General features: G+C 41.1%; 3 protein-coding genes across 4 annotated transcripts; 2 read left to right on the forward strand and 1 right to left on the reverse strand.

Annotated features, from left to right (window-relative positions):
• The first annotated feature begins 321 nt into the window (after positions 1-321).
• Positions 322-2,439, forward strand: LOC110517184 (gap junction alpha-9 protein-like). Its single transcript, XM_021595364.2, has one exon. It carries the CDS (start codon positions 322-324, stop codon positions 1,762-1,764), a length of 1,443 nt encoding a protein of 480 aa, XP_021451039.1. The 3' UTR covers positions 1,765-2,439.
• Positions 2,440-2,721: 282 nt separating this feature from the next.
• LOC110517198 (c-Myc-binding protein) lies at positions 2,722-12,640 on the reverse strand. Of its 2 annotated transcripts, none has more exons than XM_036973742.1 (5): positions 12,584-12,640; positions 3,734-3,806; positions 3,596-3,644; positions 3,172-3,301; positions 2,722-3,059 (listed from the first exon to the last, which is right to left on the reverse strand). In XM_036973742.1, exons 1-5 carry the CDS (start codon positions 12,602-12,604, stop codon positions 3,015-3,017), a joined length of 318 nt encoding a protein of 105 aa, XP_036829637.1. In that variant the 5' UTR covers positions 12,605-12,640; the 3' UTR covers positions 2,722-3,014. The 2 variants fall into 2 exon arrangements, with proteins under 2 accessions (XP_036829637.1, XP_021451044.1); XM_021595369.2 differs by lacking the exon at positions 12,584-12,640 and adding an exon at positions 10,939-11,074.
• On the forward strand, positions 11,176-25,714 carry LOC110504005 (ras-related GTP-binding protein C). Its single transcript, XM_036973741.1, has 7 exons — positions 11,176-12,064; positions 14,143-14,346; positions 17,187-17,386; positions 19,282-19,396; positions 22,106-22,248; positions 22,509-22,657; positions 23,082-25,714. The coding sequence occupies exons 1-7, from the start codon at positions 11,882-11,884 to the stop codon at positions 23,231-23,233; spliced, it is 1,146 nt and encodes a 381-aa protein (XP_036829636.1). The 5' UTR covers positions 11,176-11,881; the 3' UTR covers positions 23,234-25,714.
• Positions 25,715-26,096: the final 382 nt, after the last annotated feature.

Genomic DNA, 26,096 nt, shown 5'->3' on the forward strand with positions numbered 1-26,096 from the left:
AATGTAAGGAATTTAGTTGCTAATTGTTAAACATCAAATTGTGGCTTGAAAGTTGGCTGTATGTCTTATTTCACAACAACAAAAAATCCTTGGTTTTAGGTAAACCCTAAATGCTTTTGCTCATTATTGGAGAGGAATGTCCCTTTATGTCCAATTAGAATTTCTGAGCAATATTTCTGTCCAATGAGGGGCCTTAGGCTCAAGAGCCATCCCAAAAGGCAAGAGTTCCATATAGCCTCTTTAACATGATAAAATTGCCTCCATCCTCTCTCCGCCCCTGCCTTGCCTCCTACTGACAGACAGAACGATTTCCGTGTAAAGATGGGGGATTGGAATTTCCTAGGGGGGATATTGGAGGAGGTGCATATCCACTCCACTATGGTGGGAAAGATCTGGCTCACCATCCTATTCATCTTCCGCATGCTGGTGTTGGGTGTGGCGGCCGAGGACGTGTGGAACGATGAGCAGGCCGACTTCATCTGCAACACGGAGCAGCCCGGGTGCCGGAACGTCTGCTACGACCTGGCTTTCCCCATCTCCCTCATCCGCTTCTGGGTCCTTCAGGTCATCTTTGTCTCATCACCCTCGCTGGTGTACATGGGCCATGCTCTCTACCGCCTCCGAGCCCTGGAGAAGGAGCGGCAGAAAAAGAAGGTCCTGCTGCGTCGCGAGCTGGAGCTGGTAGACGTGGAGATGGTGGCAGCTCGGAAAACGATAGAGCGAGAGGTGAGGCAACTGGAGCAAGGCAAGCTCAACAAGGCTCCGCTGTCGGGGTCCCTGCTGCGCACCTACGTGGCCCACATCATTACCCGCTCCGCCGTGGAGGTAGGCTTTATAACGGGCCAGTACATCCTCTATGGCTTCCAGCTCTCCCCTCTCTTCAAGTGCGAGCGTGAGCCTTGCCCCAACGCGGTGGACTGCTTCGTCTCCCGGCCCACAGAGAAGAGTGTCTTCATGGTCTTTATGCAATGCATCGCAGTAGTCTCCCTCTTCCTAAACATCTTGGAGATCATGCATCTGGGCTACAAGAAGGTCAAGAAGGGCATCCTGGATTACTATCCACACCTGCAAGACGAGCTTGACGACTTCTACTCAAGCAAAACCAAGAAAGACTCCGTGGTGCATCAGACAGGCATTGCTTCCTCCGGCTGCAAGCCCACCATGGCCTCCGCGCCCAGTGGCTACAACCTCCTACTGGAGCGGGCCCAGGACGGTCACACCTACCCCTCCCTTATCAACCCCTCTGCCTTCCTCCCTGTTCAGGGTGAACTGGCTGGTAAACAGAGTGTGGAAGAACTAAAAAATGCTGCACATAGCCTGACAGAGCACAACTCCAACTCCAATAACACCTGCAGTGACAGCCGCTCACCGCCCTGCGACTCACTGACCCCGCCAAAGCAGGAGGAGCCAGAGGAGTCTGCAGACTCTCCCATGCGCCCAAGGAGCGCATCTCACGCTTCCTCCTGCCCGACATTGCTAGTAGGTGCCGGAAGGAAAACATGGAGGGTCAATGCTCCCTCAAATTGTTCCACAGTGGTGGAAAGCAAAAGCTCAGACACAGATTCTTATGGGGGTGCTAAGGCCAGTGGTGGGTACCAAGCCCGGACTACATCGGAACCCAAAATGCATCCCTCCACCCCAGACTCACTAGAGGAATCAAGTTCAGGGTCACAGCATAGTCCAAGACCACCCTCTTCCAATCGCAGACCATCATCCACAAGCAACGCAAGCAGTAGGCGAGCCCCCACAGATTTACAAGTTTGAATGCTAAGAGTAAAACCTTAACTTTTGTCCCTTATCAGACAAGAAAACTTCAGTTCAAACACAAGATCAGAAGAACTTTACATGAGTTGTGACATTGTGCGAACTGCTTTGGAGGTGGATCTGTTGCAGTAGCCCAGTAAAATGGATTGAACTGTTTTATAAAATGGCACCTCTTTGTTTCTGTACTGTTGAACTCCTCTACTTGGTAGTTTATTTTTGTATTCACCAGCTTCAAAGCCTCTGTCATACTTTGTGATGACGCAAGACATCGACCAAACATTGGGTGTGGGGATTTGCTATTGGGAATATTGACCTGCTTTTAAAAGTGTTAAGCTAAGACAGCAAAAAACAACAGTACAGATCACACAGCAGTGACACAGTTGAATGGTTTCTGTGTGTTCCGGTCCATTTTAAACACCATTGTTTAGAGAGAAACCATGAAAATATGTCTTAGTGCTAGCTATGGCTACGTTTAGACAGGCAGTCCAATTCAGAATTTTGATTCATTAATTGGTCTTTTGAACAATCAAATCAGCTCTGAAAAAGATCTGATTGGTCAAAAGACCAATTAGTGGAAAAGTATCAGAATTGGGTTGCCTGTCTAAAACTCAGCCAAAGCAGCTTATTGACCACTGAAAATAGAGTATGTAGTCTAAATAATGTATATTGCATGAAAGACCTAATTTCATATTTATAAAAGCTTAGATCTAGATTTTTATTTTGCATTAACTATGTCCATACTATCATCGTAAAACCATGTATGACGGTTACAATGGCTCTGTTGATGAACTTGTCTCCACGTTCTTTTAGGCACAGCTTTTCTGTTAAGGGTTGTGGGGCATTTCAATTAACGCCAGCAGAGCCTCTGGGCACACAGTACAAAAGTGATATCATGATGTAAGATTTCTATATTGTAACAAATATGTTAATGTGATTAAAAAAAGGAAAAGACCATTATGTTACCGTTTGTTTACTAGAGACAAAGCATTGGTATGCAGTAGGCTGAAGTACACTGAAAGCAGAAAAGGGGGGTTTGCTTTTATGAGAGGGAGGAGACAATCATAAAGGGACAAAAGCTATTATATTTCAATATATCAAATATACAAAATAAGTTAAATATTTAAACAGAGTATAAAGAAAATAAAAAAGAACAGAGGTGCATAAACTCTCTTGCCTCCCGTTGTTGGTTTTGGCTTGCCATAAAAATCGTAGTTTCTAACAAACTGACTTCAATAAAGCAGAGTCACTTTTTATTCGGCAGCTCCATCCTCTTGCGTAGGCTCATAGCGTTGAAGCTACGGAAATGTGTAAAAACAGAGATTCGATTAATTCATTAGTTATGAAAAGTTCAAGCCTACCATGTATAGATCAACATACTCGATGAAAAATAATCATAGGCTGGTCTACCCTGTTCTTGAGGTCTTTGTTCTCCTCGGCCAGCAGCTCACACCTCTGCCTCATGTCTCTTAGCTCCTGCTGGAGTGCCTCAGTGTCTGCAGACTCCTGGCCAGCCACACCCAAGTGCTGCTTGAGGAAACTGGATCTTGTTAAAGAAATGACAGTGTGCTGAGGAGGAATTGAATTCATTCTCAACCTCGTTGTCATTGAAAATGTGTTATTTTAATATTTTAGAAAAGCATCCCATCCCGATCTGTGACAGTCGACACTTGTTCTGTCTGTGTGAGCACTTCAGGTCGCTACGCTAAAAGGCAACATTTCTGTCAGATTCTGAATGGGGGGGGTCTCTGTTTCATCGCCTTCCAAAAACATAGTTCTGCATGTCTACATTATGTAGGAAATATAATTTGCAAAATTTTTTTTTAAAGGATACTCAAGTGCATTGTTGGGTTTCTCCGTCTCTTCATACAATGCCACCAGCACTGCAATAAGGCACAAGCCGTTTTAGTAATTTGCATAGGTCAAATAAGATTAACTATAAAAGTTAATGAAATATTCTAAATAGACACACCACTGGTGAGGCTGTCAAGGACACCAGCCTTCTCCAGGTATCTCCGAAACTGCTCTCGTTTGGACTCTGAAGCCTGTGGACACATTGGGATTGAGACAAATGATACTTCCAATTTATTCAGGGTTCAGTAATTAGCTAGTTCATCCATGATGCTGCTGGCACCATTTTGCCCAAGAAAGGGAAGGAACAATGCCCTGTGCATTCATACCTCCCTTGATGTAATAATCACTGTTAATAATATATAATTGGACAGGTGGATGCAAGGGCTCCAACCACGTGGCTTTCACCTGTCCAGTCATTTCTAATCAATGATTCCATCAAGGAATCTAATGATATCTAAATGGGACTAGAACAATTGCATGAAAGATTATAGCCTTCCTTACAGTGTATTGAGAAGAAAAAACAAATCCAAATTGAGTATTGTACCGTGGTAATAAACAAACTAGCTACAGGTTTAGCTAGCCAGCTAGTAACGGACTAAACTCCTCCACGGTGAAGTTGGTTTCTGATGAACTTCACCTGAGTGTAGCCGAGGACAGGCTCTGTGGAAACTAGCTCAGACGATAGCGATTCGCCCAAGGTCAATACATTAAATGATAAAACTTGTACCCATGTTTGCGTGCCTTTGTTTGCTGAAATCCATACTTTTTCAATAGACGTTAATCAAATACAACATCCGACTTTGCTCACTGCTCTAAGATGGCAACTAATCGCAAATGCGCATGTGCCAATTGAATCTCAACAAGGAAACAGTCGGTGGTGGTATCAATGAAGAGAAGCTTTTTTACATTTTTTATTTTATTAACAACAAATCAATACAGAAAGTACACGAGGGAACAAGTATACATAGATTATATACAATGGACAATCGAGCTAGGGGGTACAATATCACATTACAATTACACAAGGACCTTAAGGGACATACATACACTTAGAATTCTAACAGCTTTTATGTTAGTAGAGTGTTCAATATCTTTTTGTAGGGTAAGAAAGTGTTTTTTTTTTGTTTGTAAATTTACATTTCTGTATATGAAATTAATTACGTAAAAATGTTTCAGCTTATTTCTATCCTAGGTAAAGAATCCAAGCAGTACACCTCTCCACAAGTGTAAAATGTTCATAAATGTGTTAAATTATAAATCTACTGATGTCTTGCCAGTTTCCTTAGATGAATACAATGCCAAAAAAGATCCAACACTTTCTGGGTGGTCATTACAAAAGGAGCAATTTGAGTTGATGTTTTCTTTAAACTTCTTCATATAGTGGTTGGCAGGATAATATTTATGAATAATTTTAAAGGAAACTTCCTTCATTTTGTTAACAAGTAGGTAATGTGTGTGGCAACATCCAAACTTTTTTCCAACAGATATCAATAAATCCATTCCAATAAGGCATGACATAAGGTATAGATAGATACTTCCTGCTGAAACAAGGTTCGTATTGCTCTGTATTTAAATGGACTTGACACGTTCCTGAATAACACCTGAGGGAATGGCATCTAAAACAATTGCAAAATCTTTAGGTGTTACAGGGACCTTGTAGTGATAAGAATTCTTTATAACTGAGTAAAATACCCTCTGCATTTACCAGTTGGCTCACCAACAGGATATTATTTCGGAACCAATTCTAAAAACAAAAGTATTTTTATACAATATATTGCGATTATTCCATATATAATATCCGTGTGGAGAAAAATTGTGTTTATAAATTAAGGACCATGACAAGAAAACCTGCCGATGAAAAGCAGAAAGTTTCATTGGAACTTCGTCAATATTGTAATTGCAAAACAACATGAAGTTAAGGCCACCAAAAGTAGAGAAGACATGATGAGAAATACATTTCCAGATAGAAGTGGGTCTTCTTAGGAATTGTTTTATCCAATTGATCTTAAAAGTATTAGTCCAGAAAATTCAGCCCACCATTCTCATAAGTGTTCATTACAACAGTTTTCCTAATGAAATGGGTACGGTTTCCCCAAAGAAAGTTGAAAAGCATCTGGTCTATCTCCTTGCTTACTTTACTGTCAAGATATAAAGATAGAGCGCCATATGTTAGTCTAGAAATTAGAGGTCGACCGATTGATTTTTCAACGCCGATACCGATTATTGGAGGACCAAAAAAGCCAATACCGATTAATCTGACGATTTTTAAAAATTAATTTGTAATAATGACAATTACAACAATACTGAATGAACACTTATTTTAACTTAATATAATACATAAATAAAATCAATTTAGCCTCAAGTAAATAATGAAACATGTTCAATTTGGTTTAAATAATGCAAAAACAAAGTGTTGGAGAAGAAAGTAAAAGTGCAATATATGCTATGTAAGAAAGATAACGTTTCAGTTCCTTGCTCAGAACATGAGAACATAGGAAAGCTGGGGGTTCCTTTTAACATGAGTCTTCAATATTCCCAGGTAAGAAGTTTTAGGTTGTAGTTATTATAGGAATTATAGGACTATTTCCCTCTATACCATTTGTATTTCATTAACCTTTTGACTATTAGATGTTCTTATAGGCACTTTATTGTCAGTGTAAGAGTATAGCTTCCGTCCCTCTCCTCGCTCCTCCCTGGACTCGAACCAGCAACACAAAAGCCACCATCGAAGCAGCGTTACCCATGCAGAGCAAGGGGAACAACTACTAGAAGGCTCAGAGCGAGTGATGTTTGAAACGCTATTAGTGCGCGCTAACTAGCTAGCCATTTCACTTCGGTTACACCTCATCTCGGGAGTTGATAGGCTTGAAGTCATAAACAGAGCAATGCTTGAAGCACAACGAAGAGCTACTGGCAAAACGCACGAAAGTGCTGTTTGAATTCATGTTTACTCGCCTGCTTCTGCCTATCACCGCTCAGTCAGATACTTAGATACATGTATGATTGTATGCCCAGTCAGATTATATGTTGCATATCTAGCAGGACACGCTAGACAATATCTAGTAATATCCTCAACCATGTGTAGTTAGTTAACTAGTGATTATGATTGATTGTTTTTTTATAAGATAAGTTTAATGCAAGCTAGCAACTTACCTTGGCTTACTGCATTCGCATAGCAGGCAGTCTCCTTGTGGAGTGCAACAAGAGAGAGGCAGGTCGTTATTGCGTTGGACGAGTTAACTGTAAGGTTCCAAAATTGTATCCCCCGAGCTGACAAGGTGAAAATCTGTCATTCTGCCCCTGAACGAGGCAGTTAACCCACCGTTCCTAGGCCGTCATTGAAAATAAGAATGTGTTCTTAACTGACTTGCTAGTTAAATAAAGGTACATATTAAAAAATAAAAATAAATCGGTGCCCAAAAATACAGATTTCCAATTGTTATGAAAACTTGAAATCGTCCCTAATTAATCGTCCATTCCGATTAATCGGTCGACCTCTACTAGAGATACCTTCGGCCTTGGTTATTAGGACTCTACCTTTTAAAGATAAGTCACTCTGTAGCCATTGATTTAGCTTCTTCTGGGGTTTTTTAATAAGAGGGTTCAAATTTAGTAAGCCCCTAGACTTCTGAGCCTTTGTAATGGTTATGCCTAAATATGTAAGTTCTTCTTTTACTGGAATACCATAATATGAAGGTGTCACAATCTTTGACAGCTATGAGTTCACATTTATTAATGTTAAGACGCTTTGGAAAATGATTGTATTACATTGATCGATATGGGAATTTGGTTAGCGTCTTATAATTTCTTTACCAGCTATGGAAATACCTTGTATAGGACTATTATTTAAAGAATTTGCAAGAAGTTGGGTGATTAATGAAAACAGGTATGGAGAGATAAGACAACCTTGCCTAATTCCTCTCTTTAACTCAAATCTAGGTGAGGTGACATATTTCAATTTGATAGAGCGGTTACCATTTGCATAGAGAGTCTTAATAGCCTTACAGAAAAAATCTCTACTGTGTCAAATACTTTATAAAAATCTAAAAATAATATGAAGCTATCCTCAGTTATTAGGTCTCAGTAGTCAAGTATGTCTCAGTATGTCTAATACTAGTCTGACATTGTTAGAAATATGTCTGTTCCTCATGAAGCCAGACTGTGTTTCATCAATGATTGCATCCAGGACTTCTTTAATTATTTTTGCAAGTAGGAAGGCTAATATCTTATAGTCATTATTAAGAAGACAAATTGGATGCCAGCTATCGATGAGCAGCACTTATTTTTTAGGCTTAGGTATCAGTGTTATTAACCCCTGACTCATTGTAGGAGGGGGAACATTGTTTTTAATACTCTTTAAAAATACTTCAAATAGGAAGGGAGCTACTTGTTCAGAAAATAATTTGTAAAATTCTGATGTAATTCCATCAACACCTGGTGACTTATTGTTCTTTAGATGTTTGATAGACTAATTTCTTCAACTTTGATGGGTTCATCACACTGTTTAGATTCTATATCATTGATTATTCAGTGAGTTAAAAAACATGTGGATTCCTGACAGTATGTAGAGCTATACAATTTTCTGTAAAAATTGCTACAGTATTTAGCGATTAATTTTTGGTAATCTGTAATAACACCATCAATGTTTAACTTATGGATAGTGTTATTTTTAGAGTGAAATTTCTCAAGTCTAAAGAAATAGGATGAATTATGTTCTCCACCCTCAATCCATTTTTCCCTAGATCTAATAAAGGCTCCTTCTGCTTTTAATCTATATATATTATCCAGTTTATTTTGTAACTCAATTAGTTCCATCTTTTCCTCCCCCGAGAGGCCGGCTGGGGACCTCTGATCACCTTTTCCTCCTCAGCTCTTCTGGTCTTAGCAAGATTACAACCATATATTCTAAGGTATTTGGACACCTCAAATTTAAAGAGCTCCCAGTTCTTGCAAAAATATTTTTCTTCACAAGCCCTTTCCCAAAAGTGTGAGAGCAGACCTCAAATTTAACTATATCACTATTTAATAATGAGCTATTTAGCTTCCAGTAGGATGCTCTACCAAGGTTAGTATTTGGGTTAAATATTTTGATATCAATGTAAATGGCCCTATGGTCTGTGAGGGGTGTAGTACAAATATTTGTAGTAACACATTCACCATCAATACATTTGGATATAAGCCAAAAATCTATTCTGGATTGTCTGGAACCTGTTTTGTTACTCCAAGTGAATGATCTTTCAGCCGGAAACCTCTCTCTCCATATATCAGTAAGATCAAACTTTTCCATAAAAAGTATTAAACCCAAATTCTGATTGGTTGACCTACCTGGGGGCCATCTATCAGTTGAATTATCTATAGTAATGTTAAAGTCCCCACCTATCAATAATAACGAATTGGGAAATTTAGATAACCAATGAAGTATATATTTCTCTATAGATTCAAGTAACTCATCATTCTCATGTTTGGTGTTGTACCCGTAGAAGTTTACAGTAATGAGTGTAATGTCATTGTAACTGATCACAAGACAAATAAAGTGACCAAAGGGGTCACATTCCGAGTGTAGAATATTACCATCAAATGTATTTTTCAATGTAGTGACACCAGCGGAGCGTTCAGATCCACGGGAAAGCCAAATATCATTGCCCCATTGTGACCTCCAGAAGTTGGCATCAGCCGAAATTGAGTGAGACTCTTTAAAAAAGCAAAAATCTGTTCGAAATTGTTTAGCAAATAAAAAAAGTCCTTGCGCTTCACATTGTTTCGTAATCGCCTAGCATTAAGAGAAACTATAGACAAAGACAAAACAACAAAGATTATATAAAGTATAAACTATAGTAGGATGAGTCAAAGACATTCGAGCAGTGAACGTAAACGATAAGGAACCGAGATCTGCAGCATTTAAGTCAATTTAAAGTGAAAATAGCTTATTCCATAAACTTTGAGCTGGACGTTATCCGGCTTTGAAATTCAACTCAATTGAAAATTATGTTCAAGACCAAACCAAGGGTTATTGTGGTAAGAGAGACTAAAAACTAAAAACCCTCTTTAGTGTAATCAGGAACTACTCAGAAATAAAATAAAAATGAATAATAATAATAAAAAGGGTACCTAATATTTTAAGTGCATAATGAAAACTGATCATAAACAAAATGAATAAAAAATGTTTTACATATACACGTTCCTAAGACCTTTTTTGGGAAATTAGTATTAATAACTAAATAGAACAATAACTGTGTAAAGTCAGAGCAGACCTGTATGCCCTTTAAAACAGTATCTTAGTTACGGTATACATTTAAAAAATACAGCTTTCAATCTTCTTCGTAAGTTTGTAAACAAAATAGGTCTTCTGGTCATACAAGAGCAAACTAATAAATTGAAGTACCTGAGTGTTCCTGAAAAATAGTCACCTGATGCTTGTTAGGTGAACATAAGGAATATCAGAACGGAGTTCGGTAAAAAAAAAAGCGCCTGTTCAAGCCGCCATCTTGGCACCTTTTTCATACGAAGAGAAGCTAATACTGCTTCGTCAATAGAAAAACCCGTCACACGGTAAGCGACTTCATGGAGACGTCGGCTAGCAAAGCGCATTCTACAAAGTTGTTTTTGACAAATTCAAACAGGTCATTGGGTCGAAAGGTCCTCTCGCGCTGAGCATGTACAATCCGTCAAAACCAAAGGTACTCCTTCGACAAAGTTGTTTTTGACAAATTCAAAACGTGTCAGTTTGTTACTTTCACGAGATTGGAGTAATAACATGTTCAACTACTTACGATATTGTCTCGAATCTAGGTTGTACCTTCAGATTAAGAAAGGAAACTACTAAGGAAAACCTTTTCACTTATCTCATTGACTTATCAAACACCATACCCCGGCCTGGTCTGTTTCGCAAGCTTTCTCGGAAGTTTCGCCTCTGGGTTTGGAAACTGACTATAACCGTAGTATTAGATTACAGTTGATTGAAAAAGTATTATTTCAACAAACAATGGGCACGCAACTACAGAGGACAAACATTAGGTACAATGTGGGCGTTTCATAATTTACATTTTTTTTAAAGTAATTGACCTTGAGCGAATCGATGTAGTTGGGACTACATTCCACAAAGCCTGGTCTCGGCTCCACTCAGTTGGTGAAGTTCATCAGAAAATTCCTTCACCATATAGTTGACTCCTCTACCTATCCATCAAATGTGTAACACGCTACATTAGCTCGCTAACGCGTTATAACGTTACATCTGGGAAAACTAAGCTCTCCTGGTTGTGGAAACCTTGCCATTTTTCTATCGTTACTCACGCCAATGTAAAACATGATACGCAGTCCACTTACTCTGTAGTGTGCCATTATGAAATTAACGTTAAACCTTGGCTTTACTGCTAACTGACGTTCTGACGACTCTCACCGCCTGCAACAACAAGCAAGTTTCCCTGGTAGCCTTGAAGTCAATACAAGCACGCTCGTGCTTAGAGCATGCGCAGTGTAGTTTATTGAAATACTTTCTGTACGGTCTTTTTCTGCCCTCTGCTGGTGATTTTGTAGGCTTCACACAGACTGTTTTACACTTTATATTTTGATTGAATGTGGATTCATTCCACAGATGGAAAACAATACTGGAAGGACATTGATTGTACAATGAATCAAAGGGATACATCCATCGTGAGTTGACCCCCCCCCCCCAGTCAAAACTATACATTTTCAGCCTAAATATCTCCAGTTGAAAGGTCACAAAACAAGCATGTGCCCTAGCAGAGATACTGTATATAATGACGAGATGCTCTTGTCTCCGCACTAACTAGCGGGAAGGCATACGGTCTGTTTATCGGTCTCATTTGAGGTATACATTAAGTTCGGTCTGCTTATCGCTGTATTCCCACAGGGACAGATTTTGATGGGAGTGGACCCTCTCGCTTCGTTTCGTCCTCTCTGGCAGTAGCCTACTTGGTCAGCTGACTGCAAAACATCTGACAAGGGTAGAACCAGTCTCGACAGATTGACACCCTGGTTAACCAACTATTATTCGCATCCTATGTACATCGTCCAATTAGATTCGGAGGTGATTGAAGAGCAGGGAAAGGGAAACATAGGGGACCCGAAGATCTGAAGGAGAATATTACAACACACTGGATTTGCAAGTAACATTGGCATTATTGATGCATTTAAACTGTATTTTACGTTTTATTGGCGGTGTGGAAGGATTTTTCGGTAAAAGCAGGATTGCGTAAAACTAATAGGGTGAGGGGGGATTGGGGGAAGCGAGCGTCGTCGGGTCAAAATGTCGATTCAGTACGAAGTGGAACCGCTGGCAGACAGCTACGGGGTAGCGGACTCGTTTCCCAAAGATTTTGGCTATGGAGAAGAGGAGGCCGACATCGAGGATAGCCCAACTCCATCTGACAGCAAACCTAGAATTCTGTTGATGGGTTTACGAAGAAGTGGCAAGTCGTCAATACAGAAGGTAGGAACGATCTCGGCGGACATGATTCATCTGTCTTTACATAACGCCTTATTTTGGTTCAATCAGCAACTATAGCTATCATCATCAGTTATTGAAATGGCTTGCTAACATTGCCACAACTTCTAAACATTCATGAGGTTAATATAGTAACATGCATCCACTCTGAACGTCAAAGCTTACTTCTATGTCAAAGACCAGTTGTCACCCTGGTCTGGGTAGCAAGTTACTGCTACATGACAAGCAAGCCAACACGTTAGTATAGCTAGCATCTACAGAGATGGTCTGGTTTTAAAAACTCAGGTGTTGCATTCTTTCTAGGCAGTGGTGGAAAAATACTTGGTTTCTAAAGTAGGTTTTTGTGCTTTACTATTTATAGTTTGGATTACTTTTACTTCACTACATTCATAAAAAACATTAAATCTACTTTTTACTCTATACATTTTTCCCTGACACCCAAAAGTACTCGTTACATTTTGCATGGCTAGCAGGACAGGAAAATGATCAAATTCACGCACTTACCAAGTGAACATCCCTGGTCATACCTTATTGCATCTGATCTGGCGGACTCACTAAACACAAATGCTTCGTTTGTAAATGTTGTCTGAGTGTTGGCGTGTGCCCCTTTCTATCCGAAAATAAAAAATGGTGCCGTCTGGTTTGTTTAATATAGGGAGTTTTAAATTAGTTTTACTTTCAATACTTAAGTATAATTTAGCAATTGCATTTTCTTTTTATACATACGTATATTTAAAACAAAATACTTTCTAATTTTACTGGGTGACTTTCACTTTTTAACGTCAGTTGAGTCATTTTCTATTAAGGTATCTTTACTTTTACTCAAGTATGACAATTGGGTACTTTTTCCACCACTGTTTCTAGGGAGGTTCAGCCAACTATTTAAATTGATGTTAGCCACCGAGCTAGCAAGTTGGTTCAGCTAACGAGTGCAAATAATATGCAATTAATTCAGACGTATTTATGTAAAATAAACTTTTGCTAGGTAACTTGTTAATCATTTATCAGGTGAAAGCGTGTTTCTTGCTCAGCACTCGTGTGCGGTGTGATCACCTGTATGGATTGGGCACGTGACTGTTTGCCTGTCGAAAATCTATTCTCTGGCGTCCCAAATCTTGGCAGACACTTTCAATCAACATTATATTGCTAAACCACCACCCTCACGACAGCACAGATAAAGTCACATTTTGCAAGTCATATCATTACTAATATGGTTCAATAAGTATGCTCTTTCCAGGAAAATGCTATTAATTCTAGATGCACCATATAACTTGACTCATCCCTGTTTGCCAGTTTTAGATGATTTATCACAGATGTAGTTGTTTTGTAGCAGACATTTTGGGTTCTTATTAAGATATTGGGGGCAATGCCTTCACCCATTTTGATACAGGTAGGAAGAAATCCTGTAACCTGGAATTAATCTGAAAGTATTTCTGCTTCAGTAGTAGAAGATACAAGTCACAACACATAACGTATTAAACAGACTTTCCGGTACTTTTGAATACTTTTTAGCCAGCAGTTGTGAAAGTAGCCCACATGGGGGAGAAATGGCAAGACACCGCTTCAATAAAACACTTTCAAACTAAGGATTTTGTGGCTAATTGAGGTAAATAAGTAATTCTGCTCATAGATTATGCATGTGTGAGCTACACATTGACACATCCAGCCCAAGGTGGGAGGTTTAAATGAAATACTTTTAGTCGTCAAAGTACTGGAGCATGTCTTTTTAACGGCGCCAAACTATTTAGTTCCATGGCTTATTTGTGTTCTTCTCGTATATTCTAATTCATAGACGATAGTTGTGCAGTGCTACACTGTTGAAGGCACATCTAAATCCATGACCCTAAGTGTTGAGCCGAAGAGTACTTTCTTCCCTTAAAACCTCTTGCTAGTCCAGGAACATGTGCTTTGGCTTCTTCCTCTGGTAGTAGTGACCCTAGGTACGTGACGGAATAACAAACTCTCAAACTGGAGTGTCTCTCTTTGGTATTTTGAGAAGGAAGCAGTAGGTCTAGGTGTGGTCATTTTGTCTTAACAGCACTATGTCTAATTTCCTGTTTCAGGTGGTATTCCACAAAATGTCTCCCAACGAGACGTTGTTCCTGGAGAGCACTAACAAGATCTACAAGGACGACATCTCCAGTAGCTCGTTTGTCAACTTCCAGATCTGGGACTTCCCGGGTCAAGTGGACTTCTTCGACCCCACCTTTGACTACGAGATGATTTTCAGAGGCACGGGGGCTTTGATATTCGTCATTGACGCACAGGTGAAAAGCTTGAGTTTAAACGTGTATTAAAAACCACAATGGTTGACTTACTTACTGACATGTTGAACACCATAATTGACAAATGTCGGATCTCCTAGAATTACTAGAAAGTGAAAAAGCCCTTCAGACCACAGCATTTTAACATTTTAACATTTTAACAGAATACTCATGTCATGGGTAAGGGTATTTGTGTTTATAGAGAAGGGGATGATATAAGCGTATTCTAGATGACTTCTACCCTGCAGCACAGACTAAACTTCTAATGTTGAAACGTTAAGTGACCCACCGCTTCAAAGACAATTGATTGTCACAGACGTTTTCCCAAGACGGTGCACAGCACTAACTGCTGGAACAAAGTGATCTTAACCATTATCTAAATCAAAGCTAATTTAATCAGGTAGGCCACAGTAGTTTATCTCAATGTAATGATCACGTTGAAAGGAGTTCTCAGAGTCACTACATTTCTATCATTTCAACAGAATACGAAATTGAGCGTTTCTCATTGGACGTGTCCAGGTAGTCCCTCCCTGTTTCACTCCGTTCTTCCGTTTTGGTGCCTAATGAACTAGGGGTGTGAAAGTTACAACGTTTTAAACGAAATTGGGATCCTTAACGTTAAGAAAAATCCCTAACCGAAAAATAATATATTTTATTTTTTACTTGGGTGCAGAAAGTAAACAGCATAGTAGGTCAGTTTCTGCAACAACTAGGAGGGTTGAAGTGCAAGGATCAACTTCTCAGCGGTTTTGGTGCCCTTGCTACCTCGCTGTAAACAGCATGCGAAGTGAACCCGTGCATGTACTGTGTGTGACTGTGAGAGCGAAGTGTTGCATCTCGCTCAATATTCTAGCCTATTCATTGATGGTAGGCCCTGCTTTACTGAAGTTGCGAGACATTGCAAGCTCAGAAATTGTGAGATACAGCATTCCATTGCGAGAGACCGCTTTTAATTGCCGATAGATAGGCCAAGTGCACGGTTCTGACTGTCTCTGTTGGCTGACCTGCCTATATTATGCCCTTCACTCCGTCCCTCACTAGCACGCTATGAAAGATGCAAGTGTTTTGTATTTTCGGAAGTACGGCAACTAATCAGCCTCCTCCGTTCCAAAAATACTGAATCTTAGGAGTGGATTCGTAGCTGAATCGAATCTTGACACTCAGAAATGAGAGTCGACGTGGAAGGAGTCAAGGAATAAGTTATTTTGGAGTCGACTATCCACCACTACGTCATCCCTTTAACAGTTCATAAAAAGGCAAGCAACAGCAGTGAAGTCCAGTATGGCAACACTTTGAGAGGGAAATGCAAAGTTTGCATGGTGGAATTGAGGTATAGTTATATATATATATATATTTTTGCAGTTGAAATATTAAGAGACATTGTCCATTTGTCACATCCCTATAACCTGGAACAGGACACCGTGTCCTCATTGCTGGTGTTTTTTTCTCAACCTTAAAGGGATAATCCACCCTAAACCACTAATTCCTATGATTATCAGTCTTGAATAACAATATTTTTTGTGAACAAATGTTTAATTTTGTTGTTGTAAGGTTGGTAGCAATGTGACATTTTTTGTGGAAATCTGCAGCGCAAGTCAACTACAAAACCCACAATGCAATACTCTCTCTGGGCATGGCTAGCTAACATAGCTACACGCAATAATACCAAAGTCAATATCAGCATGTGAAGTAGTTTGCTGTCAAATTGCCTAAACGGCACTATCAATTTAGGAGTCTCTCCCAAGAACGAGTACAGAATACGTTGCTATAGCAATAACGGCCTTTTCCCACATTTCCAACAGGCACACAGGGCGCATTGCAATATAGTACTTGAAGGAGAAACTGACTTGAATAAATTTGGTTCACTGTTTAGATTGAGCACATCTAAGCGAAAAACAGTATATACTTTATGACGATTTAAATGGATGTATGTGTTCTAGACAAGTATGCCCATACCATCTATTGGCTGATTTGGTGATCTGGAGTGCAGGTAGGCCTAATTGTTTTAAAAGCGTTGTGAAATGTCATAGTGTGTTATCCCATATCTCCAGTGACGAGAACCATGTAGCTATGACGCGTTCCTACAGGATTTCCTGGTTTCAGACAAACCACTTAGAAGTTAAATCACTGGGGGGAATTGTTATTTTACCCACTGATAGAACATAGGCTTTCACCAAATTGAAAGGAGTTTCATGATTCTTATTTCTGGGGGTGGATTATCCCATTAATGCTGTCAATTGTCTGAGGTGTAACTAGGTTGTAACTACGTAACGTGTCCTACGTGTTGTATGTCCAACAAAACCTACTGTATCATTTTGCCAGTTTATTTCGATTTTCCAGCTGAGTTAATTTGAGGAAGTGTTTGTACAAGCCAGTGTACTTAGGCAGAGTGGCACTCCATATCTCACTAACGTTCAGTATCTCTGTGCAGAATTCGCAGGGAAATAAATTGGCAGGCTTGCTCAACACGTCATTTTTGCAGTGGGACTTTGAGATTTTGCAATCTGAAGCATTATGATGGTTGCTAATCTTCGATTGCTTTAATCTCAAAAGTAGCCTAATTCTCCAGGAATTCTGTCTTAACTCCCCCCACCGGGGACTGTAACAAGTAGGATGTCGAGGATTGCAATTTGGCATAGGGGATTGCGTTATGCATGTTGGATAGTATGGACATGGAAATGTGCATGCAGGCAGCAAGATGCATGTAGTCTCTACTTTTTAGGCACACTAGTACACTACTTTTGTTCTAAGCCACCTTTTCTAAGGCTCTATGTCTCTCTGTGTGTCTCTGTCTGTCTGTCTCTGTTTGTGTGTGTTCTTCTTTTGATCTTCTTTCTGCCCAGGATGACTATGTGGAGGCGTTGGGCAGACTCCACCTCACCGTGTCGCGGGCCTACAGGGTCAACCCTGAGATTAACTTTGAGGTGTTCATCCACAAAGTGGACGGCCTCTCCGACGACCACAAGATCGAGACCCAGAGGGACATCCACCAGAGAGCCAACGACGACCTGGCAGACGCCAGCCTAGAGAAGCTTCACCTCAGGTAGGTCCACCACACTCACCCTTTTAAAGGGTTAGTTAAAAAAACAAATCTAACCATCCCTTTTACAGTATGCCTAGGGAAACGCATTGAAAACCTACAGAAAGAGCAGCTACGCTAAATTAATTAGCCTTCTCAGCTTATTGCCTTGCTATTGTTGGTTAGTATTCTATTGTTGGCCAGATTCTCATTTTCTACTGTTCAAACCAGCAATGACCTCATGGGAGTTCAGTTGATGTGCATTTGACTAAAATGCTAGCAGTTTTAGCATTGGTCAGCCATATTTTTTTTTCACAGCAAGCTAGTCGTCTGTGCTGCCAAGTCATTTCTTGTAACCTCTGTCACTTTATTTTATAGGTTTTGGAATCTGACTAAATCAGATCGCACTTGCGATTCCACTGATATTGATATAGTGAAAATAGCTTCAGGTAGTTTCATGTTAGTGTCAGCCTAGCTGTTATAACACAACTCTCTATTTGCACAAAGAAAGTTGGCCAGTTTATTTTTTTTTACCTTTATTTAACTAGGCAAGTCAGTTAAGAACAAATTCTTATTTTCAATGACGGCCTAGGAACAGTGGGTTAACTGCCTGTTCAGGGGCAGAACGACAGATTTGTACCTAGTCAGCTCGGGGATTTGAACTTGCAACCTTCCGGTTACTAGTCCAACACTCTAACCTCTAACACCATGCCGCCCCAGGCGGGCTTGTAAGGCTTGTAAGATTGGGTTCTCAGAAAGAAATGACTTGCCTTACACAGCACATGGATGAAAATATTTGCCGCGATGTTGGTGCAAAACAAATCCCTTGTTTTGGTCCAACATTTGACTGAGTTGGGGCAATAACATGTGTATGACAAGCACACTTGTCAGTGTGTGGGCCTGGAACATAGCGTTTGCTTGTTTACTTCCAGCTTGTATACTTCCAGCGCACGGTTGTCATGCTCCACCCCGGCCTCTTAACGAACAAACACCACAGCAAGTGTTCATGGTGCAATCTGTCTATGTTAAAGGATCAGAAGGATTCCATGTACCCTATATATCATGTACCGTTATGTTCATACTGCCTTCAGTGTTTGCTATTTTCTCTTTTGAAGTTGAAACTTTAGCCTCAGATTTGAACTCTGCCTATACATGGTTGCTTTTCGATAGGGATATCATCACATGCCCCGATGATCATTTCCCAGATACAGGCCTTTATACACTAATGATACTGAGCATAGCAAGTCGTTTTGTGAACCGACAAACTGGTTCAAACGCGCTCCTGCAGATTTTCAGTACATGGTTTTTCAATCGGCTGTGTGCTTTTCCATTCTTGTGATGTAGACCTACTTTATGAAAGGTGAGATTTGCTGTTGGTGCACGCCAGACAGTTGGATCAATGGTGGATTTATAGTGACGCTGGGAGGAGGGATGTCATGTTGAGTTGTGATGTGTTCTGTTCTCTGCACTGCAAAGACATCGCTGTGCGAAGTCTGTAGTCACATCCGCTGGCCTCTTCTCTAGGACCTTTGGTTCTGTTGGTTAGAACTGCAGTCCTTAAAGTTTCCCAATGTTCTATTTGGAACAATGAAGTTACTATCACTACAATTATTTATAGAATTCCTTAAAATGCTATGCTACCTTAATGCTTTTTAATACATTGCTGATATTTTCGTTTCGGCAGTTGGACTGTCCCAAAATGTAGAATCATGGTCATTATTAAGTGATCGCTTATCTTTGTGTGTTTTTAAAGCTGAGAAATGCTTTCAGTTTGTAATGTTCCCTACTGTTTTGTGACATGATCCAGTCTCACTTTGTGTTTTTACCTGAACTACAGAGCACGAGGAACTAAGTCATCAAATTAGTCCTAACCTGTGCAAACCTATAGCTAACTTCCCTTTCTTTTCTATATCTTTCAGTTTCTATTTGACAAGTATCTATGACCACTCAATATTCGAGGCCTTCAGTAAAGTGGTCCAGAAGCTTATCCCACAGCTGCCAACACTGGAAAACCTTCTAAACATCTTTATATCTGTAAGTACCTAATTCCCTCTTGATTTACTTCTTGCTGTTTGATTTGAAGGCATTTTTTTGCATTTCTTTCATTCATGTGACCTGGGTCGGATTCATTAGTGCACACCATAACAAAACATTTTGCAACGGAAAACGGAAACTAATGTTTGTCATTGGACACGTTCAGCAAGTCCCTCCCTGCTAGTTGGCTGTACCTGTACCAAAACTCTGTTGTTTTTTTCTCCAGCACTTTTATTTCTATGGCTGATCAAAACTTGTTTCCTCATGGCTCCCTCTCGTCCCTCTGCAGCAATATGTGTGGAACATCGAGTCGCAATAAAATCCCAGTATTGAACCGCAATCCATATAGAATCGTGAGAATTGCAATACATATTGTATCGGCACCAAAGTATTGTGATAATATTGTATAATGAGTAGGGCTGTTGCGGTGACCGTATTACCGCCACACCGGCAGTCATGAGTCCTGACCGCAGTCAAATTCCACGTGGCGGCTGAGTCAAGGTAATCTGCTCTTACGCACTGTGGACATGCGTTGGTAGTACCCAACTCGCTAACTACCATCAGGTCCTAATGGCCTGGTACTCAGTGCTCCATTTTTTCCCCTCTAACTAACCGCTCTGACATCAATGCAAATACCATTTGAAAATCACATCAAACACTTTTCATCAAAACGGTATCAGACTCACCTCACTGTGATTGATCAATTTGAAGAAAGACGTCCAACAACCGGGTTGAAACTGAGTGGGGAAACATGGTCGTTGTGGATGTCGTTTCAAAGCCTCAACACCACGAAGTGGACAGCGCTTTCTAAGGTGATGATTCATTCAAAACACCCGTACTATATGTCAACCCGAGGAAAACAATCAGAAATAAAATAATGATTGCCGTTATACAATACATAGTCTACCGCATATTACGCATGGCAGAAAAACATGGAGGGAGGGGGGGACGATTTTAAGATGTCTTTGGTACATAATTGGTCTAGCCGACACTCTAGTAATGACCTTTTTGAGTGTGGAACTGTATAATGATGCATACTGGATGGACTGGTTACCTTATGCAGCGCTCCAAACCTTCTATCCGTGAGTCTGGGAAGAGAAGGTGTAGGTCTAGGCCACGCTGTTGGTTCGTTTGATTGTGCAGGGCGGCTTACAGAGTTAGCCTACAATTCATAGTGCATTTGTATAGCCTAGCGATAGGGAATTGTTTTATATTTTCCAAGTCAATAAGGCTGACACATCACCTTTTTCAGCGACAGAATATCTCACCGCTGTCCGTTTCCATCTCTCCTCTCACTCGGTTTCCCAAATGTAAGCCCTGGGTAGCTGCAGTAACAAGGTTGGAGAGCCCATGGCATACAGAGGCTGCATGCTTCTCAAACAGGGGTTGATGCATGGTGTGAAATAACCAGAGTTGCCTACCCGGCATAATTGGAAAAACTAACTGGCGGGAAATTGGCCTCCATTTGGCTATTCAAGTGCATCCCCTGTTCCTGCCCATTTGATAATGAGACATCACGCAGCCTATATATCTTTTTGATTTCTAAGGTTTGTATACATTCACCACTAAAGTTGCAAAATAACTCTGAATTGCATGACAATAACCGTCTGACAAAATTTCATGACGGCCACAGCTCTTACCATGAGGTCCCTGGAAATTCCCAGCCCTGCCTTTGCAGAAATGGTCTCTGGTGTGTGACTCGTCGTCATCATCATCATCATCAGCCCTGATGACTCTTTCATGCAATGCTTTTATGGTTGTTGTATAATACCAACCTTCCAGACCCCAAAGCCTCTTCAATCCCGATCAAAATACATGTACGCTAAAAGCCACCGCAGTTTTGCATTGGTAAATAAATGATGTCCCTTTTTTAACTTAGGAGTTCAATAATTCACTTGGAAACCCTTGAAACTGTTGCTGTTGACATGACCTGAAAGATGGCTCAGAGATTTCTGCCACGCTAGCTTTTAGGAGTACCAAATGGCCACTGATGCCGTTTCTCTGCCCCTCCTCCTTCCCCATCTCCCTTCCTCCCCTATACCCCTCATCCTCTCATCTCCCTTCCTGCCCTATACCCCTCATCCTCTCATCTCCCTTCCTGCCCTATACCCCTAATCCTCTCATCTCCCTTCCTCCCCTATACCCCTCATCTCCCTTCCTCCCCTATACCCCTCATCTCCCTTCCTCCCCTATACCCCTCATCTCCCTTCCTCCCCTATACCCCTCATCTCCCTTCCTCCCCTATACCCCTCATCTCCCTTCCTCCCCTATACCCCTCATCTCCCTTCCTCCCCTATACCCCTCATCTCCCTTCCTCCCCTATACCCCTCATCTCCCTTCCTCCCCTATACCCCTCATCTCCCTTCCTCCCCTATACCCCTCATCTCCCTTCCTCCCCTATACCCCTCATCTCCCTTCCTCCCCTATACCCCTCATCTCCCTTCCTCCCCTATACCCCTCATCTCCCTTCCTCCCCTATACCCCTCATCTCCCTTCCTCCCCTATACCCCTCATCTCCCTTCCTCCCCTATACCCCTCATCTCCCTTCCTCCCCTATACCCCTCATCTCCCTTCCTCCCCTATACCCCTCATCTCCCTTCCTCCCCTATACCCCTCATCTCCCTTCCTCCCCTATACCCCTCATCTCCCTTCCTCCCCTATACCCCTCATCTCCCTTCCTCCCCTATACCCCTCATCTCCCTTCCTCAGAACTCGGGCATAGAGAAGGCCTTTCTGTTTGACGTGGTCAGCAAGATCTACATCGCCACAGACAGCAGTCCGGTGGACATGCAGTCTTATGAGCTGTGCTGCGACATGATCGACGTGGTTATAGATGTCTCCTGCATCTATGGGTTAGTCCCCTTTTTTTTATCTGAATTCCTGTCAGATATGTGTAGTTCACAGCTGTGTGTTTTGAGGTAATTTTCTTTTGACAACCCTTTACAAGCTGACAAGTATAAAATCATACTTTTACAACTTGTTACGAGCATTTGTGAGGCATTTAATGCCTTATTTATAAAGTCCGATATGTTAGGTCTCTGTATCAAACACGTTTTCAAATTTTGAACAAGTTCCTTACACTGACCGTTCTATATTGTGTGTGTTGTTCCAGTCTGAAGGAGAACGGCAGTGGTAGTGCCTACGACAAGGAGTCCATGGCCATCATCAAGCTGAACAACACCACAGTCCTCTACCTGAAAGAGGTCACCAAGTTCCTGGCGTTGGTCTGCATCCTCCGGGAGGAGAGCTTTGAGCGCAAAGGCAAGCCATCCACCCCAGCACTTCCTCGTTACTGCATTAAGCTGTCTCTCAATAGCTGCTTACCCATTATCGTTCAATCCAGTGTGACTTCACTCCCACAAGCGCAAAATGCAGACAGATGTCAGTGGAAGAGTGGCACCGTCTTATTTAAGGAAGTAGTCATGTCTGGAGTCAGTTGAATTTCAAGCTTCTCAGGCGAGAGCACGCACTTGATCTGGTTGAGTTATTGTTTTTGTAAATGTTGTTCGCACTGGGCGTTATTGGTTTATCTTGATAGGGTGATACTTTATTCACGTTTTCTTCTTTGTTTCAACAATGCATGACTTATGGAGTAATCGGCTGAGTGATATTCAAAGTCTCTTAAGGTCACGGAATTGAAAAATGGAGTCATACCTTTCTCTTATTGACACGTATCTCTCCCCAGGCTTGATAGACTACAACTTCCACTGTTTCCGGAAGGCCATCCACGAGGTGTTTGAGGTGGGCGTTTCCACACCGTGGACGGGCTCCCAGGCGGCCGGCACGCCCTGCACCAAGGCTGTGACACTCAACGGCATGCCCCGGAGCACTGTCTAAACACAGACAGACAGACTGACGGAGAGATGATAGGAAAGGACAGAAAGATCTCAAATAAATAGCTGAGGAGGGATCGTGCGGAGAAGACTAATGGATTGGGGTTTTCAGTAAACCAATCATAACTCTTGCACACAGATCCTAAAAATCACAGGAAGAGGACTAGAGCTAAAAATTCAAATGAGTCAGGGCTGAACCCGAAGCTCAGAGGGGAAGGAGGACCGCGAGCTGACAAAGCTAGGATGGAAGGGAAACTAAATGCAGAGATACCAGGAACATTCATACATTTCGTGGGAATGCAAGGCATTGTTTTCCGCTGATCGGCACGAAAACAGCTAAATGAAAGTCCAACTGGACTGGTATACACAAGCAAAAGCGTATTTGGCATTTGGGAACTTTCAGTGAGATAGGCCTCACGTGCTGCAAGTCCCAAGAGCCCTGAGGAAGCTTGGTAATATCGTTGTCTGTTTTAGCTGCTGGTTCATCCATGTGAAGAAGTACTTATAAAATAAAAAAATGAAACATTGATGTAACCCTCGATAAGGACAAGAAACTGTAAAGGCTGTGTGGGGATCAGTATAGTTGTGTAACCCTGTGCAGACTTATGGGTCGAAGTCTCTAAGAAATGCTTGGTGTTTATCCAAAATGCACATAGTATGCCACTTTCTCAAGGCCTTACTTAGATTGAGCTTGCCTGTTGCAAAGTTTCTCTCACTACTCACTTGCCTGTGTGCTGCCCAAGACTTTGCTTCTGGCTTCACTCATTCTGAAGAAAACAGGGTTCCTCAGAGTGCAAAAGGGATTGTAGTGTCTACATTTTTCTGCTTCTGTTCTGCGCGTGTGTGTGTCTGGAAAAGAGGATAGTTGGCGTTTATGGATTCACGACTGCCCCATCATGTTGATTTGCCAGTGTCGGCCCTATGCTCCAAGTTGCTGAAGTGTCATACTGTATAATGAATGATATGCCATGTTGGAAAACTGAGCAAAAAAAAAAAAAAACCTGTTACCAGCGGTTTGATCAGTGATGCTTATAGAATCTAGAATGTTGTTTCAGAATCTATCTACAATTTGTTGCAGTTGGATATCGGATTCATTAGAATCTTGCACAGACAAAATATTCTAAATATAGTCTTCTGGAAACACCCCATTGCACTGGCTTATTCTCTTGGCTATCAAATGATGTATGGAGTACAAGCACATTCTAGATATATCTATCTCCCTTATGCATAAAGTAGTCAGTTTAGCCATATTTTCTGACACTCAATCGTAATACTGCCCCGCATGGATGCTTGCCATAGACCAAATGCTACTAACAGCCAATCAACTATGCCAATCTTCAACTAATGTGGGCAAACTCCTACATGTATAACGTCACACGTTCTTTGAGCGTGACCCTTTACCCGAGCAGGTGGAGTCCGATGCCATTAGGAATGAGCTAGTCTGGTCCCAGATCTGTTTGTGCCGTCTTGCAAAGGCGTGACCATGAATAAAATAGTTGGCAAGACGGCACAAACAGCTCTAGGACCAGTCTAACCAGGAAAGGTCTCTGATGGGATCTGTACATTCCGGTTGTGTGGCATATAGCGACATATCATTTTAATGATGGCTATGATAATGATAAACAGAATGGTGGCAATTAAATGCCGGTCACCACGTCTTCAAACCCTGCCTTACGCGATTAGTCGATTTCATTCACTCATCCGCCATCGACGCCGTCCTGCGCATATAGGACAGAAGCAACGACTTTGGAAATGTTCTCCACTGTGCTTTAGCTCCACTGATGTTGGTCATCATTTCGGTGTCTATACTATATCTATATTAGGTCAGTCTCAAGAGTCACAAGGAGTTGGGCCTTTGCTTCTTGTTTGTCTGAGGAGGTTGGGGTTTAATGCATTGGGCCAACAGATGTGGAGTGTTCTTCGCAGACGAGTTGTGTGGAAGGTGAATTGTTTGTTCAGGTCCAGTTCAGTCACTTTCCAGCACTCAGTGCCATATAGAACAACACTGGTGGATTTAGAATTTGGCCTTTGTGCTGTTGTCTTCACTTACACATTTGTTGGAACTTTGAAGGTTTCGCTTTCGCTGAGGGTTCTGTTCAAGGACTTTGTCAGTTTTATCACAGCAATCCACACGCAAAACAAGAACCGCAGCATGAAGCCAATATGAAAACCCATTCCAAGCATGTATGCAATGATGTGTCGTCAAGCTAAATTATTCTCAACATAACATTGCTCATTGTATTTCACTGTGGGTAAGGGAGACCAGGTCTAACAATGAAAAATGAATCCTGGGAAAAAAATGACCAAACTGTATTATTCTGCCCTGGATGGAAGAAAGAAAGGTGTTGTTTTTTTGGCTGTTTGTTTTGTTCATTAGATTTTTTGCAAATAGTAGACATTTGGGACTATAGTAAATCCACTGTTGTCAGTTCTGCCAAAGTTTTTATCATTCACATGAAATAAACACTTGCACATCAAAAGCAAATGTTTCTGGTTTTACTTACTGTTTTAGGACATTAGGTACACTATCATTCAAAAGTTTGGGGTCACTTAGAAATGTCCTTGTTTTTGAAAGAAAAGTAACTAGTTTTGTCCATTAAAACGACATCAAATTGATCAGAAATGCAGTGTAGACTTTAATGTTGTAAATTACTATTGTAGCTGAAAATGGCAGATTTCTTAAAAAAAAAAAGTTTTAAGTTTTTTTTAATGGAATATCTACATAGGCGTAGAGGCCCATTATCAGCAACCATCACTCCTGTGTTCACAGTTTAAAATGATAAACTTGGATTTGCTAATTGATCATTAGAAAACCCTTTTGCAATTATGTTAGCACAGCTAACACAATGTCAACGTTGTGCTGATTT

Source organism: Oncorhynchus mykiss, chromosome 3 (assembly GCF_013265735.2).
Source record: "Oncorhynchus mykiss isolate Arlee chromosome 3, USDA_OmykA_1.1, whole genome shotgun sequence".
Taxonomy (NCBI): Eukaryota; Metazoa; Chordata; class Actinopteri; order Salmoniformes; family Salmonidae; genus Oncorhynchus; species Oncorhynchus mykiss.

Coding starts and splice junctions, on each gene's coding strand:
- LOC110517184 (XM_021595364.2), top strand. CDS start 322: ATGGGGGATTGGAATTTCCTAGGGGGGATATTGGAGGAGGTGCATATC.
- LOC110504005 (XM_036973741.1), top strand. CDS start 11,882: ATGTCGATTCAGTACGAAGTGGAACCGCTGGCAGACAGCTACGGGGTA. Junction 14,347..17,186: donor TATTCGTCATTGACGCACAG/GTGAAAAGCTTG, acceptor CTTTCTGCCCAG/GATGACTATGTGGAGGCGTT. Junction 22,249..22,508: donor GATGTCTCCTGCATCTATGG/GTTAGTCCCCTT, acceptor GTGTTGTTCCAG/TCTGAAGGAGAACGGCAGTG.
- LOC110517198 (XM_036973742.1), bottom strand. CDS start 12,604: ATGACCAGGGATGTTCACTTG. Junction 3,807..12,583: donor TGACCAGGGATGTTCACTTG/GTAAGTGCGTGA, acceptor ATGTGTCCACAG/GCTTCAGAGTCCAAACGAGA. Junction 3,060..3,171: donor ACAAAGACCTCAAGAACAGG/GTAGACCAGCCT, acceptor ACATTTCCGTAG/CTTCAACGCTATGAGCCTAC.